The sequence below is a fragment of the Thunnus thynnus genome, chromosome 12, assembly GCF_963924715.1.
Source record: "Thunnus thynnus chromosome 12, fThuThy2.1, whole genome shotgun sequence".
NCBI lineage: Eukaryota > Metazoa > Chordata > Actinopteri > Scombriformes > Scombridae > Thunnus > Thunnus thynnus.
In genome coordinates this window covers 24884613-24902207 of record NC_089528.1, presented here as the reverse complement: position 1 = coordinate 24902207, position 17595 = coordinate 24884613, and the positions used below count along the sequence as shown (strand labels likewise).

General features: G+C 39.5%; 1 protein-coding gene across 3 annotated transcripts in view; it reads right to left on the bottom strand.

The window, feature by feature from the left end:
- The window catches only part of LOC137194546 (vang-like protein 2), a 21771-nt gene extending 7621 nt beyond the window's left edge, over positions 1–14150 (bottom strand). Inside the window, exons 1-3 of one of the 3 annotated variants that reach the window (XM_067606524.1) lie at positions 13998–14150; positions 1783–2170; positions 1–112 (exon numbers count right to left, since the gene is read on the bottom strand). The exon at positions 1–112 is cut by the window's left edge and continues 12 nt beyond it. In XM_067606524.1, coding sequence (XP_067462625.1) covers positions 1–112; positions 1783–1853 — 183 coding nt within the window. In that variant the 5' untranslated portion in view covers positions 1854–2170; positions 13998–14150. Of the gene's footprint in view, positions 113–1782; positions 2171–3823; positions 4055–13416; positions 13975–13997 lie in introns of those variants that run through there. The other 2 variants (XM_067606525.1, XM_067606523.1) reach the window with 2 other exon arrangements.
- Between the last annotated feature and the right edge of the window lie 3445 nt (positions 14151–17595).

The window sequence follows — 17595 nt, the reverse complement described above, 5'->3', positions numbered from 1 at the left end:
GCGGGTCGACTCCGCATCGAGCAGAGGCTCTCCGGGAGTCTGGATGGTGACTGATTTGTCTGCACGACTGCTGCTGTCTCGGCTCTTAGAGCGGTGGCGGTCCCTCCGATCCCTGTAAGACAAACACACACAACAGCACACAAGGTAACTCGATTACTTTCCGTCACTCCGCTCGTGAATGATGTTTTGTGTAGCATGTTCAGGATGTGATATAGGAGACACTTCATAGTATATTAAGCAGATGTGAAATATTCACTATATTTACAAGATTTTAAGTCATTTTATCTTCAGATTCCCGAAACAGATCGACTTGAGCAAATGTCTGCTTGGTTCCTACATATCAATGCTTATGTTTTTGCACATATTAAATAGTTCCACACTGATTTTAAGGTAGAAACATTGGGGGGGAAATATTCTTGGGAGGGTTTGCTAGAACGCAGCCACCCTCAACATCCTCGACTAGCACGTTGAGATCTCAGAGAAGAAGAATTTATGCACTGCAGGCCTGTCAAGAGGAATACTGTATGTTTTACTGTTATATAAAGCTGCAGCAGCAAGCCAATCAATCAATCAGACAATTAATCTGCAACTACTTTGATAATCGTTCGTCATTTTTAATGAAAAATGCTAAACGTTTACTGGTTGAAGCTTCTCGAATGTGAGGGTTTGAAGGTTTTATGTGTCATATGTGATAGTAAACTGAATATCTTTAGATTTTGACTGTTGATCCGACAAAAGAAGCAATAAATGACGTCACCTTGAGTTCTCAGACATTATAAATAGGCATTTTTCACTATTTTCTGACATTTTATAGACAAAATGAAAATAATTGTTAGTTGCAGCCCTACTGTTGTATGTATATATATATATATATATATATATATATATATATATATATATATATATATATGTTCATTTGGACAGTGTGGACTGGACACATAACACAGCTGGAAACAGACAAAGTGACATCAGATCCAAAAACAAACAGCCTTTTCTTTATTGCTTAATTGTTGATGATGCAGAGCACCATCCTGGAAATTATCTCTCGGTGAATTTAGACCTTTGATTCATATCTGAAGTGTTAAAAAAACATGATCTACACCAGCCCTTTAAATCCGATTAGATGAGGTCTCATCCTTGCGGTTGCACACCAAACAAACAAGCATAGTTACACTCGTGTACAATTTAGGATTGGCTTCTTATCAAACCCGCACTTTTACAAAATCACACCGTGTCCTGGCTGAACTGCTTCACTTAGCGAAGCTGGCTGATCACTGCTCTGATATTAATATATATATAAGCTACAATTTGTAACAACATAATACACAATCCATGATTCACAAGGAGCAGGGAGAAGAAAAAAAAAAACAGTACTACCTCTGCAAAAAAGTATAATTCTTTTTAATGGAGTTATGTTTTGGATAAATATATTTTAAAAAGTGTAATACATGATATATCTTGAGCTAATATTCTTCTAAATTTTCAGCAATAAGAAACTGACGTGTTATTTTCTGGTGTAGCCTTTGTTGAGCGTAGACGGTGCCAAAACTGGGAACTCAGCAAATGATTTACTTCGATTTTAATCATTTTTAATCCACCAAAAATGTGGCCTACTTGTTAGTAACAGTCAGTACGTGTCCCCCCTGCGCATATTTGTATATTTGGTGGAAATAAACTCACCCAACCAGCCTCCAAGAACTTTCTAAACATGAATACATTGAATGGTTGTTGCTAAAAGTCCAGCAGGAGAACGATGACGTTAAAATCATCTGCGTGACCTACCTGTGCTTGCGGGAGCTTCGGGAGTGGGACGACTTGTATGAGTAGCCCGAGTACTGCGACTCGTTGTCCATGTCTCGGGTCGGCGGTGAGCGGGCTTTACGGGCCCCGCCTCCTCCTCCTCCCCCCGTGCCGCGCTGCTCGCCTACTCCTCCCAGCTGGCTCTTACGCTCGGAGATGGACTTGGTGGAGAGAGCCAGGGGCAGCTTGAGCAGGTCAACCTTACTCCTGAGGGAATCTATCTTGGAGGCCGATGAGGAGGGAGCAGGAGAAGGGAGGCGGGCGAGCGGGGGAGGCTACAGAGAGGAGGAGAAGAGGAGGAGGAAGAGGGACGAGGGCGAGGATGGCGGGTGGGAGAGTCGCAGCAGGGGAGAGCTGAAGTGGCCGTGATCTGAAAGAGATGAGCAGAAGGAGAAAGTCGGTCAGATCAGTGTCACTTTTCCACGTCACTGATTATTGTGGCTGCGTGAAATTATTTAATTATTATTAAATTAATGATGTCGTCTACCATGAATTTTACAAGATGTCATTTTATTCTAATCTTAGGTTTCCTCTTTAACATCTGAACAAGGACAACAGATGAAAATGAGCCTTTTAAGCTAACTCTGGCTCATTTACAGTTTTTTTTATTTCTGTTGATTAATGAACATCATCCCTCTCAAATAAATGTAAAAAGCATTTTAACATGCTAACCTTATGGCTGTCAACTCTTCCTCTTCTTTTTATTTACAAATTTATGCAACAGTTTCACCAGAACTACAAATATTTTGTAAGTCTTGGTTTAAATGTTAAGTTTTAGCGTCCCGTAATGATTGTTATGTTTCCAGCCTGTCAGTGTTTAAAGTTTTGGGGGAAATCACTGACAACTCAGTGCTGCACCAAGTCTCACAAAGATTCAGCGTCAGAGTTGAGTTTTAAAGGGCGGGTTCACAATTTTTCCAAGTCTTTCTTAAACAGTCAGGAGCTCAAATGAACATTGAAACATGTTTTTCTTGCTGTAATTATTCCTCCTGTTCATGCTGACCATTAGAAGATCCCTTCATAATGCACTGTAAGTGATGGAGGCCAAAATCCACAAACTTCCTTCTGTGCAAAAATGTATTTACAAGTTTATCTGAAGCTAATATGACGCTTCAGTCGTCCAAATGAGTCAAATCAAGTAGATATCTTTCAACGTTACAGTCTCTTTAGTGGCAAAGTCCCTCTCTTTGTGACTATACTTCCACTTTAGCTCAACAGGGAAACACTGTCAGAGGAAACACAAAGACGGAGTCTGATGCTAAACAGACTGTAAATGTGGCAGATGTCCACTAGATATGACTAACTCAGACTGCTGAAGCCTCATATAAACTTCAGATAAACTTTAAAAACATTTTTTCACAGAAGGACGGCTGTGGATTTTGTCCCCCATCACTTACATCGAAAGTCCAAGTAAATAAGTAAAGAAAGCTTATTTATATAGCACCTTTCACAGACACCAGTCACAAACCGCTTCAAAGACAGAATAAACAAAACAAAGATAAACAACAGATAAAACAAACAGTGGGGAAAAACGGGCATAATACCACATGCTGACGAAATGCCTATCTGAACAGATGGGTTTTAACTGCTTTTTAAAAGAGTCCACAGAGTCCAGAGACCTCAGACTTACTGGGAGACTTATTCCAAAGCTTAGCTTCTGCCAACTGGAATGCATGATCTCCCTGAGTCTTAAAACATGTCCAGGGAACACTTACAAGACTCTGGTTAGAGCACCTAAGAGCTCGGTTCATGGTGCGGGGGAGTAGAAAGTCCATGTAGTGATCTATAGGTGAGCAAAGCACATTATAAAGGGATCTTCTAATGGTCAGTGTGAACAGGAGGACTGATTACAGCAAGAAAAACATGTGTCAATGTTAATTTGGGCGACTGACTGTTGCTTTAAGTCAGACTTTTAATTGTGAAGCTATCTTTTAAGAAGTCAGTCATGCCTGATTATAGTGAGTTCAAAGTGAAATTCCCTTTAAACTCAAGAGTTCACGTATGTGGGAGTCGAACCTCTCACCCCGGCAGAGCGAGCGCTGTGATCTCTCCACCGAGTGACACTTAAACACATTAACCCTCTAAACTGAAGCTTTAGTTTTGGCTCCGCGTGCTTGTATCACGTCCTCCAGGTCTTGGCCGAGGTTAATCATCACACGACTGTATCTCCTCACACCAAGGAGCGAGCTTTAGCCGCCGTTAGCTCTGACACAATGGCAGCCATATTGGATTACTGTGTTTTCACAAAACTTGTTTGCCCTCTCCCTCCCTCTCGCCGTCTCACATTCCCTCCCGCGCTCCCCCCGTCCCCCGGGAAACAGGGCCTCTCCGCTGCCATGGCGATGAAAGAGGGTGTTCAGCTGGAGGGGGATTGGAGGCTGACAGTTGCTGTGGAAACCTGACCTTACGCCGCCCTCTGCCACTCTGTTCTCCACGCTGCCGAAAAATCGCCAAAACAAAAGTGTTGGCATGACGGATGTTGGACTGTCATACGGTGGTTAATTGATAAAGGGCGGGTGTGGTTCGCTGGCTTTGATTGGCCCCTCTGTGGGAAATGGAAAGGGGCGTTAGCTGCCATCACTGTCTTACAGGGTCCTGATTTAACTTAATGTGGCTTTTATGCTCCATCAGCGCCTTTGTGTTTAAAATCCACTTCCCCTTGGAGCCAAATACTGTACGACAACCAATCTGTGAGGGATTTCACCGTGTTTATCCACATTATATAACCAGCACGATCCTTTGTTTTATTGTCTTCCGTTCATATTTCATCTCAGAAGGAAGTTCCCTCACCCAGGACCACTAAATCTTACCAGACAAAAAGAACATTTCTGAGCCCCCGAAGCTACTCGTTGAACCTCAACAACATGCTTATTCCAAACCACAAAACTCAAAATGACTAACAGCTTCTGCCTGGTGCATCATCGTACGCTTTCATCTTTAGTAACGGCAGAGGAACGAGCATCTTGCGCTCGGAGCCGTGCTGTGCTTTTCCATATAAAGTGCAGAAAAACTGTCATGTTTCATGCTGACCACATGATATCTCTGCAAAAGGGAGAGGAATCCGCCTTCTGAATGTCACGCAACAGGAGCAAACACTTATTTTAGATCATGTAGAATTGCATGACATTTAACTAAAAAAAGCACATTAAAAGAAAGTCAAGATTCAAACTCAGTCGCTCTGAACAGATCAGTCGCTGCAGATTCACATGGAGGAGCAGATTTAAGTGGGGTAAAGTTAAAAAAAAGGTGCTGAAGGAGAACATCCAAATATTCCCAGACGAAGCACATATTTCTGGACTAAATCTAAACAGTGTTTTTATCTAATTGCTGTGGAGGTGTAGTTGCTACATGCCCCTACAGACAGAGAGATACTGGCCAAAATAACAATCAGAAATCTTCTCTGGCCTTAATGTTTAGCCCGCAACCTCATAAAAATAACAATTAAGCTATTATTGCAATGCTGTCCATATTTTTAAAGCAATTACACCGTAAGATGAGTCATTTTGTAATGAAGAGCAGGTCTCACTGATCCTTGAACGTACTGAGGTGGAAACACAGATTTCAGCAGCGTATTTACCCCTGTACAGCTCTGACATCATCATACATGAAATAATGCAAACATACAGCAGAGTAGGATACCTGACAGTCTCTTCTATGACATCAAATGTCTTTATAAGCTTCACGGGACACAAACATGCCGAACCTCTATCTAATTAGCTGTAGCAACCACAGGCAAAAACATGAAGGGCCCATATGTACCTAAAGACCTCAGAGAGCAATTAAAGGACCAAGAATAGACGTCTAAATCCCTGCCAGTGACCCCTAAAGATTGCCTGATATCAGACAGAATTTGATAGGGCGGATTCAAAGGTCTGGACCCGAAAGCTGCAATGTTTATTATTTTACACTCCTCAGTACAAAAGTGTTGGACACAGTAAATAATCCAGTGACAACTTCAGTTTGACACTGAAGAAACATAAGAAGATGGATCAGTGAGTGCTGCTGTTTTGTTTTGTTCGATTTCCTACATTTCCCAGGATGGTTTTTGGCACAGTGATGGAACGTTGCTGTTTTTAGCCAGAAAATGTGTGTTTGGGCAAATAAATCAGTGTATGAACTATAGGAGTTGTTGCTATTATGGTTAATTATCACAGAATTATCTTGATGTCATTGTTATGATATAATCATACACACTCAAATGGTTTTATTGTTATTGGTAAATCCAACATTTTGGAAAAATTAAAGACTATAATCAAGTATTACAGAAATTAATGCTCTCTGTCATCACATTAAATATGACTTTATAACGACTATGTGAACAGTATGGTCTGTTACTGCAACTGTTATTCGATCAAAACACGACTTTCTTTCTGCAGGACTGCTGAACTTTTGTTTAAATCAACATTTCCTGTTTTAATTCAGAGGGACTGACATCAACTTTTAGCACTGAGCTTTCAAACGGATGACAACCTGACGTCATGACACCTACATTATCCACATAATGAGATACATATGCTATGAAAAGCAAAAGTGGGTTGGGGTGGTCTTTTAAAAGTAGAGCCTCCGTGAAGTTTCATGTGTTTCAAAAGAAACTTTGAATGGAGCAAAGAAACTATTCCCTCGCTAGTGTTGCTCTGCCTCTTAATTCTGGGCTTCCAGACTACATTTAGGGGTGACTAGTTGCTTTTATTTGTGGTTAGATGTAAATTGTTGTTATTTTAGCTCACCTCAATTCCTTTTTATAGGATTTAAACTATTTTTAAAGAGTCACGCCACCAATGTTACACATGAAGCTCAGTTTGTTCATCGTTGTTTGCGGCATTCACCTTGTATAATGTCTTCTGAGAAAAATAACCCCGATGATGTCATCAGGCTTATCTCAACTTATGCTAGGAGACTACAAATTTATAAGAAAAAGCCTCTGATACAAACTGGAGGTTCACAGCTTGAAAGAGGTGGAGGTTTTCTAGGAGTTTCTGATGAAAGATGCTATTCAGTTGCATTGTGGGAAATGTAGGATCCAGTGTTTTTGGAGTTTGACTCAAACTAAAGACTAAAAGCGAGGTATCTCTGAACTTCGATTTTGACCATTATAAATAAAATCTGTTTCTCACAAGACCCCCACCTTTAAGGAAACGACATACAGAACTCACAGGAGGACACCTTTAACTGAAAGTCAACTAAGATTATTTTCTCGATGAATCATTTGGTCTATAAAATGTCTGAAAATGGTGAAAAACGTCGCCAAAACATTCCCAAAGCCCTATGTGACGTTCTCAAATGTCTACTTTTTGTCCATAGCCCTCTGTTGACTGACTGATTGTTGTAGCTCTATTCACAATATGAGCACATAATGTCATAATGTTGGCAATAGAGCTGCAAGAATTGGTCAATTAATTGATTAGTTGACTGTTTCGATAATTGACTGATCGTTTTTTGAGCAGAAATGTCAAACATTTGCTGGTTGCAGCCTTTCAGATTTGAAGCATTTCTATGTCAAACAACATTAAACTGAATATTTTTGGATATTTGATTGTTGACCAGACAAAACAAAACATTTTAAGACGTCAACCGGAGGCTGTAAGAAATTATAACTGGCATTTTTCACTATTTTCTGACTTTTTAATGCCAAAACGATTAATTGAAAAAATAATTGTTAGTCGCAGCCCTGGTTGGCAACACAATACATTTAAATTATTGTCCAGCCCAATAGTTTAACCTGAAACATGATCATTTAGTCCCTTCACCCTCCACATTATGGTACAAGTATCTCTTACTGGTATCCTTGAACAACACCATTTACTCTACAGCCTGTCTGCCGTACCGTCTGTGTCTCTGTCAGACTGTTAGTGAGAATATGACAGAACACTTGATCTAGAAAGGTGTGGTCCAGTAGTGAGATGGATAAGGTTTCCTATTCATCCCAGTGTCCTCTGGCCTACTTAATGAGCCACACCAGGACTCGTCACATTGTCCTCACTTTAGCGGCGTTAATGTTGAATTAATGTCATAACTTGTGTACAGGTCTGTCTGAGCTACAGCCTGTAAAAACATAACCTGTCCTTGTTTCTTTCTTTTGATAATCTGCTTCTCTGCATACACAGGTTCATTTCTTTTCATCCCACTCAGCTATTGTTCCTGCCTGGACAGCCATTGTTAACCGAACAGTGGCTCAATTCTTCGCATTATTTCAGGATTTTTACAAACAGCTCATTCGTTTCTCACAACCCTTTCTTCAGTAACTTCTTCAAAGTGTGAAAACCTGATTTCTAAAAAACAAGAAAATGACCCGTTGTTCACTTCACTTCAACTACAGGGCCGGTCCTGTAATCTGTGTGTGTGTGTGTGGTCTGAGATTAAACAGTCATCATGTCGGGCTTCATGCCTACTAGTGCCACAGTTGGACGGTTTCATGACTAGTCCAAAGGGAGTGTAAAGTAATTTAATATGCATCATTAACTGATAGCAAAGATAAGTGTTTTCTGCACAAACATTCACTAGAAAAAAATTGTATTTTTCCAGACATTGCTACCTTATCTTATAGGCACGCAACACTCCTTCTAAAGAGAACCAGAGTCACATTTTTAGAAGTACAGCGGTCATGAGTCCAAAGTCTCTCATATCTCGTATTATATCTTCTGCAAACTGTATTTCTCTACATTATCATTCGGTAGAGTTAGTTAGGTATGACACTGGTGGTTCCTTTGGTTCATTTTCTGCCTAAAACTGTCATATTTAGTCTAAAGACTATGAAAATCAGCATTAAAAATCTCAACATGTGTATAATCATAGTGTAAATCTCTCGTGTTGTCAAACAGCACCAAATTCCCAGAAATATCACAGAGGACACGACCTTGAAGTCCTTGACGGTAGCTACAGTCCTGCTTTTAAACACTTCACTTCAAAATCCAAGTAGAAATGATAGTCATGAGTAAAGCTACACTGTTTACTAAATCATCTTTAATTAGGGCTCAGTATTGAGCTTCGATACAGTTTTTGTACTGACTGAAATATATCTGTCCCAGTATAAATAATGTCAAGTCCCTAAAGTTACAGCTGAGTGTTTTGGTCAGACTATTGTTTACTTTTCGGGGCGGCTGTGGCTCAGAGATGGAGAGCGGGTCTTCCACTAATCAGAGGATCAGCTGTTGGATCCCCGGCTCCTCCAGACCGCATGTCAAAGTGTCTTTGGGCAAGATACTGAACCCCAAATTGCTCCCGAAGGCTGTGCCATCAGTGTGTGAATGTGTGTGTGAATGAGTGAATACTGACATGTAATGTGAAGCGCTTTGAGTGGTTAGCAGACTAGAAAGAAGCTACATAAATGCAGCCCATTTACCAGTTTTCTTTCATCACATTTTGCTAATTTTATGGGTTATTTTCTTTAGGAAAACCTAATTCTATTCAAACCTGCTTTTTTGACCACTTGGAAGCAGTGGAAACAAGCTGCAAACACAACTTTTAAGTTGGTATGGCTATGTGTTAGCAAATAGTTACTAATTTACACATCTAGCAGACACAGAGCAACATTAGCATTCATTTGGAGTCGTGTTTCTGTCCTCCTGGTGAATGTATGTTAAATATTCACTCTCCTTTTAGCTCCCTTTTGCTCTCCACCAACTCCTGAGAGAAATATTTGGCTCTTTAGCTGCTAAATGTTGCACAAAGTTCACCAGCTAGTCACTAACTTTGTCTGTTTGGTGCTGAGCAGCTAGTGTACGGTTTGTATTTCTTGGAGCTTTTTTGCTGAAAACAGCTGCTGATAACGATACAGTGAGAGGAGTGAGAGGTTTTGTGGAAAAGGGTTTTTATAATCCTTATTATGGAGGTGTTGAAGTATCATTTTAGTATCAATATGAGACTCAAGTATCATATAGGCACAGATAGCAAAAACATATTTAAACGACATCCAAATGCCCAAATGATGATTTTAGCTGTCAAAAATCAATATTCGTATATATTAGAGCTGCTGTTACATCATATCTTTGCTCTTTCATAAGTTTTGTTATAGACTAAATCTCAAGCGTTCACTATTACCCATCTTGCATTTGCTTTGGAAGCTCACTTCTATTTCTGTGGTTTTGTTTTTAAATATTATGTTCTTTAATGTATGGATCTAATGCTTAATATTAAACATATTTCTTAACGTCTGTATTTCTTTTATGCAAAATATAAAGAACTTTGATTTACTTTTGTGTAAGAAATGAACCATACACACAAACTCACCGTACCTCAAAAAAGTGAACATGTTGACGTTAAATCCAAAAGGCCAGTGGGTTCGTGCTACTCAATAAAACGTTCAAACCGTCAATTATGAAACTAATTAATCAGGAATTTTGCTGTAAACACGCAACTCAAGTCACAAGATGTTTAAAAACGCTGAGATGTAGGATTTTACAGCCTCTTTTTCCTCCCAAAGGCAAAAAGAAATCAAGCTGTCATCTAAGGCTGCAAGTAATGAGTGTTTTCATTATCAAGTAATCTGCTGATTCATTGTTTGGTCTATAATATGTCAGAAAATGGTGAAAAATGTCGATTTCCCAAAGCCGGAGATGATATCCTCGATATCTTTTTTTGTCCACAACCCAAAGATATTCAGTTTACTGTCATAGAAGACTGAAGAAACTAGAAAATATTCACATTTAAGAAGCTAGAATCAGAGAACATTTTTTCCTCAAAAAAACGACTCAAAGCGATTAATCGATTATCAAAACAATCAGCGATTACTTTATCAGTCGGCAGCTACTCGATTAATCGATTAATCGCTGCAGCTTTACTGTCATCAAACATTTCGAGCTGCTGGCCCTGAGACAGCAGCTGTCACAGTGGAGAAGCAATCTGGGCTGTCTCTGAAATGACCAGCTCCATTCAAACAGCCATTTGAGGCCTGATATACCAACTGTGAAAATAAGCGTGCACACACCCAGGCTGCTGCTGCTGCAGCCGGGGAAAAGGCTCATCAGTGCACCAGGGCCACACACACACACACACACATATATATATATATAGGGCTGAGCACCACCCACTGCTGCCTGCGACGACATCAGTAAAACCAGCAAAAAAACAAGACAACTGCTACTGTCAGCCAGAGCGCACACATGGCCGGCAAACTGGAGCATGTGTGTGTGTACAAATCTCACAGGGTGTGGTTGAATCAACAGGCCCGTCCTCTGCTCGCTGCTGTGAATCAAACAGATCCCTGCTTACAATCTGTCCGACATATTCCTACAAAGTGCTGCAGGGACAGGAAGTGAGATGAAACGAAGGGCATTTAATTAATGATTAATCCGTTAGTTCGTTCGGTCTTTAAAATGACAGAAAATTGTCAAAAATGTTGTTTCCAAAAGCCCAAAGTGACGTCCTCAAATGTCTTTTTTTTGTCCTAAACAACAGTCCACAACCTAAAAATCATCAAAGACTGAAGAAACCAGACAATATCCACATAGAATCAGAAGATTTGGAGCCTTTTTCCTTAAAAAAAAAGACTCAAAACGATTGATTATCAACACAGCTGCAGATTAAGTTTCTGTTGATCGACTAATCGATGAATCGACTAATCGATCGTTGCAGCTCTAGATGTGATTCAGATTCAGAAGAAATCCTGCCAGACACTGATGTTAAACGGTTAGTTCACCCAAATCACAAACAACATATTTTCCCCACTTAGCCGTTTAGATGACTAAGAGTGTTTAGTTTTATTTCCTCAAGTTTTAAAACCACTGAGATGTTTGACTCCGCCCCTTTACGACGGAGGAGAATGACGTTTGTGTTGCTCAAAGCAATCAAATAACAAATCAACAACACACCTCTCAAGAAACTGAAGCACTGATACAACCGACAACAGCTTTCATAAGACGTTCATTTGTTAAAGGTAGAAAACAGTCAACACTGTGTCTACACAGACGTTAGCTTTCCTGAATAGAACGATATTATTGTATTATTTCATCTAAATCCTTGAACAGCGTAGTACAACTTAAATTATGTGATCTTTTTGTGGGCGACAACCTCGTTTATATGATTCAGTTTTCTAGTATTAGCTCCCATCTTCTCATGTATTTGCATTACATTCCTGTCAGAGCAAAGCGTCTGTTTTTCTGATGATAAAATATTCCATTTATGGATGAAAACATATTATGCCGCTACAAGATAAACCAGCTCTGTTTCCAATCCAGCTGAGCAGAAATGACATACAGTATCTCCTTGTTTGTTATGTATGACACAACAGATATATAACATGCTATTGTGCACAAAATATGACATAATGTAAAGTTAGATGAATATAACTGATAGTGAAACATTCATTTCCAGCCACCGTGTGTGTTGTGTGAGTTAGGAAAACTGACCCGCAACCTTGAAAACATGTAAGAAATCTTTCTTATCTTCCAGCGGACAGAATATATTTTCATCCAGATGGTTAGAAAAGTCTTTGTGGATTCTCCTGAACAGCAGTACGTCTTGTTAAAACGACCTTCTGGGATCTTCAAAGATTTCCAGGCATTTATCTTTTAAGGAAAACGGATGCTTGTCCAGTCGCTATCTTGATGAAGACCGGTGGTCTCTGAAAACACCGGATGGAAATGATTGTTTGATCTCTGACCAAGATGATCCCAAAAGTCTGTCAATAAACCAAATGGTACAACAAGGGGGGGGAGAGAGGGAAAGGCAGAATTGTGGTTTTGGGGATTTGTTGAACTGAGCCTTTAAACATAAACAGGCTGACTGGGCGGATGTTATGGTGTATTAATTAACTCTAATGGTAGAAAAAACACTAAAATAGAATAAATGGTGCTCCAGAAAGACTCTTTAGTTACACTTAAATACAATTACTTAATCTTTTATCTGTCATATCATTGTGTCGCTTACAGTTAATTTACACTGTCGTCCTACTACTTTATGGTATCTTCATGTCCTCTGGATGCAGTTTATAGTCAAACTGTGCTGTTTTCTTTCACTCTAAAAACAGTGGTGTTCAAACTATCTCACGTCAAGGACCACTATATGCACACAAGTTAGACCACAGACCCCCATCTGATAAGATTTTTGCGTTTAGATGTTGCACTACAGATTAAAGTGTATGAATCCCATGACCAAAACAGTCATACATGTTGTCATTGTGCTACTTATGGATGGAATTACAGTGAAAATAAATGATTCCCCTTTTTGCTGGGGACCCCCCTCCCTCCCTCCCTCAAAGACCCCTGGGGGTCCACAGACCCCACTTTGAGAACCACTGCTCTAAAGTGTATTTATGGCATTATAAAAGATTTCCCTCACAAAGTTAATCCACAACCCTTATTTCAACTGTAGAATTAAGACTTAACAAACCCAGCAGCATATCAAACAGTGTCTACAGCAGATCCAAACCGGGCCTGTGACTGCAGCAACATTTCACTGTTTCACTTTGAGTTTCAACGAAGCTATTTGGACACATTTCAGCTCTTCACTTCGTGCTGCGGGTAACATGGATCGAGAGTCAAGCTGCATTAATAATTCAACAATATTCCACATGCACAAAAGGCTACAAGAGGCTAAACTTACTGTGAGTAACCGGCAGCATTTATGGGGGGGGGCACACACACACACACACACACGAATATAAAGAGTTGTGCGACCTACAAAGATGAGAAAAGGAGGGTGCTGTGGTGAGGCAGGACAATGGGAGACTCCCAGGCCCCACTGGTCGCGCGTCCTGGTGCCAAATTATCCAAAAAAAATGCTCGTTCCCTTTCTTCCCTCTTTGCTTTTCCAAACGGGACGCCCTCGCAGTAAATGAATGGACGCTCTCAAGATTCCCACCAGTCCTGCTCCGAGGAAGAAGATTCAAAAAACCTCCGGCCTACAATCACACTGGACGCGCTTCCAGACGCATCACCAGCTGTCCGCTTTCTTACGCTTTAGTTGCATTTCTACAGACAACACTCTTCCTCCCAACGTTTAAAAATCGGTCCGGAGAGCTACGTGGCCTCGGTGTGAGCGACAATAGAGACCAATGAGGGTCCTAAACTTCCCTGCGGTTTCAAAAAAAAAAAAAAAAAAAAGGCGACCACCACCGCGTCCTCTCGACTATTGTTTGGGGAAACCGGAGATCCTCGGCGCCCCAAATCCTCCCCTCTCTTTCCGCCTCACAGCAACGCACATGCACCCATATCACCGCCACCAGCGATTCAAGACATTTTCCACAGAAAAATACTACTTACTTATTCCAGATTGTCCATTCAGGTATTTTCTCACTTTCCACTTTCTTTCCACTCAGCCGTAGCACCGTGCGCCCCGCCTCCGCTCCAGTTTGGCCCCTCCTCCGCTTTCCCCTGGGGGCCAAGGCCTGTGAAACGGGGTGGTTCAGCCACAACACATTTACTACCTCTTAGATATTTCTCTCTCTCTCTCTCTCTGTGTGTGTGTGTGTGTGTGTGTGTGTGTGTGTGTGTGTGTGTGTGCTCACTGAGAAGGACTGGACGATATAATGGAGTCACACAAGTGGCTCACACCGCAGAGAGACAGTTTATGGAGCTGCTGATTGGAAAAAAATCCTTCAAACCATCATCACCATCATATTTAAATACTATCTGACCTTTATGGAGCTGTAAAGAGACATTTATGAATCCAGACCAGCCTATTAAAATAAAATTTTGGACATAAGAACCATTTCCTTGAAAAAACAGATCCTAATTTAAGCTTTTTTTCCCTGTAAAGCGGTAAATTATTTAAGTATTTTATTAAGTACTTTCAGTACTGCAACGATTAGTCAATTAAGCAATAAGTCGATCAATAGAAAAATTGATCTGCAGCCTTTTTGATAATCAGCACATTGTTTTTGATTCCAGCTTCTCAAATGTGAATTATTTTCTGGTTTCTTTAGTCTTTGATGGTCTTTAGGTTGTTGACTGTTGATCAGGACAAAAAGAGACATTTGAGGAAACATTAATTAACATTTTTCACCATTTTCTGACATTTCATAGGCTAAACAACTCATTCATTAACGGCCAGATCAACCTCATATGGGGCCATTTGTACTCGTATGGGCTGAAATTCATGGTAGATTCATTGATTAATTGGTTGACAGAAAATTTATTGGCAAAACAATCTTGATAACTGATTCATTGTTGATTTTTAAGCCCTCAGATCACTGGTATTAGCTTCTCAAATGTGAATATTTGCTAGTTTTCTATTTATCAAATTCCAAAATGTCTAAAACACAACTTTACAACAAATGAGCTCAATATAAACTAAAACGTAAATGTCTTAAAACTGGATTTAGTCCCTCTTCAAGACCAGATGAATGGAGGACCTTTCATAGTTCATATTATATTTCAGTTGTGCAAATTTCCAACAAATTTAACAATATACATAATAATTACATAGACTCAAATTACACAGAGTAAACCTGGGAGTCTGAGGCCAAACAGACCCTCAGGGACTCTCGACACTGACCTGCTGGTGATCCAGACTTAAGTGTTTTAGATAAGAAGGATGTTGAATCACTTAATCAGGAACCACACTGATGAGTAACAAAAATATAAGCATAAAAAACACTTATTTCATGCTTTTCTTCTATAACTTACATTAATTTGAAGGTTTACTCCATGATTTATGTCACATTATTAAATGACAAACAGGCTAAAATTCACTTTCACTCTTTTCTAACTGGACTGACCCTCCACTATAAACACTATGTATAATATATAATATATGGAGTATATTCAGCACAATATAAAATCTATGTATTATACATGTATAATTCTAATTAATAAAAGTATAATTGTAAGTCAATATATCTATGTTTTTATGTTTTTTACATGACTGTTTTAATAACATAAGGATCAATTTTTTTCAACTGAAGTTAGTTTAACAATGAAAATAACTCAGCAAAATAAAAAACATCTTTATATCTACATTTTATTTACTTAATATTGTCATTTTGTTTCCCCACACTGTAATTCTACTGCTGCTCTGTTTGTCTGGTCTGTATATACAATTATAACACGTGTGTCTGTTTTTGAAGACTTTTCCTCTTCAGATGTTTAGTTTTTCCGAATCTGGATCGAGAGATTAAGGGTCGAGGTTGTTCAGTGTTAAACAAACTGAAAAACCATTGGAGGCTCTGAGATTAATGATACTGGGCTGCGTAAACAAAATTAAATACATAAATAAAACTGATTTGACTTGAATATTCAGGACAATTTCTCAACTCAAAAAATTAAACCTCTTAAAAAACTGAACTTTAGATTTAAAGATAAAAGAAAAAAGAAAGAAAGGTATGTATTTTTCCAATGTTTTAAAAGAGGTCAGTGGTTCCCAACCTGTGGGTAGGGACCCCTCCAGTGTGTCACAAGGTAAATTTGGGGGTCACAAGATGATTTAACAGGATAAGAACCAAGAAGAAACATAATTTTATTGGAGAGTTTTTCCTCTTTAGGCCTTTGAAAGATAAAACTGGATGAAATGTTCACAACTCATGAACATACTGCTTCATTTTAAAGGGTCATAAGGTCAGAAAAAGTTCACAATTTGTGATTTAGATAACACGACTAAAAGGTATTATTAGACCTTTTCTGGTTTGCTAAACCTTCACCTCTGGCAGTAATTTCTTCAGGCTTAAACATCAATTATGTGTCTCGAGGCGTCTGTCGACATTTTGTTTATTTTTGTGTTCAATTCAAACCATTATGAAAGAAAAACTGGAAAAGCAATGTTTATTTCTTCATCAAAGGCATCACAATTGGTCATTGATTCCAGCCATCAAATGAACATCCATCATTATAATTAAAACCACTCGTGTGTTGTTGCATCAATTCTCAGACATCATCGTAAAAAGAAACCTTGTGAAAAGGTACGAACCAAAAAAAAAAAAAGAGTGCACAGCCAGAGTACCAGCGCCTTGTCAGCGTCAAAAACTCCAATTTCTTTTCTCTAAGCAGAAGATTTTCTGACTGGATTTGAAGATTTTGGCAGCTGATCGATATGAAGTGAAGTGTCTTCCAGCCACAGCCGACTCTGTGACACCGAAATGGGTCGAAAACTACAAACGTGTAGTTTAAACGTGTTCTCGGACTGAACAATTTTTTTTTTTTTTTTGTTGTTGATAATTTTCTACATTTCTGAGGGTTGTTTTTTTCACCTTCATAGGAGCCAGAACTCATCTTAATGTTTTCTCCATCATACATTCCCAGATTAATGCAAAACCGTAATTTAAAATTTGACTACTTGTTCTTTGACTCAGAAAGTGGTTTCTTATCATTAGAACTGATTGATAAATTAACTACATGACAGAGAAGACGGCTACAGTATTGCACATACCATCGCAATCCTCATACAAAGTTCCCACACACACACACACACACACACACACACACACACACACACACACACACACACACACACACACACACACACACACACACACTCACACACACACACACTCACACACACTCATAATTGTTCGTACACACAGAATCACTCACGATAGCTGTTGCTCACTCACGCTGTCATTTATATATGCACATGTATGCACGCACACGCACACACACACACACAAAATAATGGTCAATGTTTAGTGCCTATCCCATGACACAGTAAACAAAACATTCTCTGACAATAAAAAGAAAAAAAAAAACAAACCCTAAAAACCAAAGAAATATAAACATCTTTTCCACTCCCAGGGCCCGCTGGTGCCTGACCAGTGTTTTCTGACCCTGATGAGTCCAGATCCATCCAGGCCAATCCAGTCCGGTCCAGTCCTCATGTCACACCTCACCTGAGTGAGTCCATAAACATGGAGTCGTCGTCTTAAAAAAC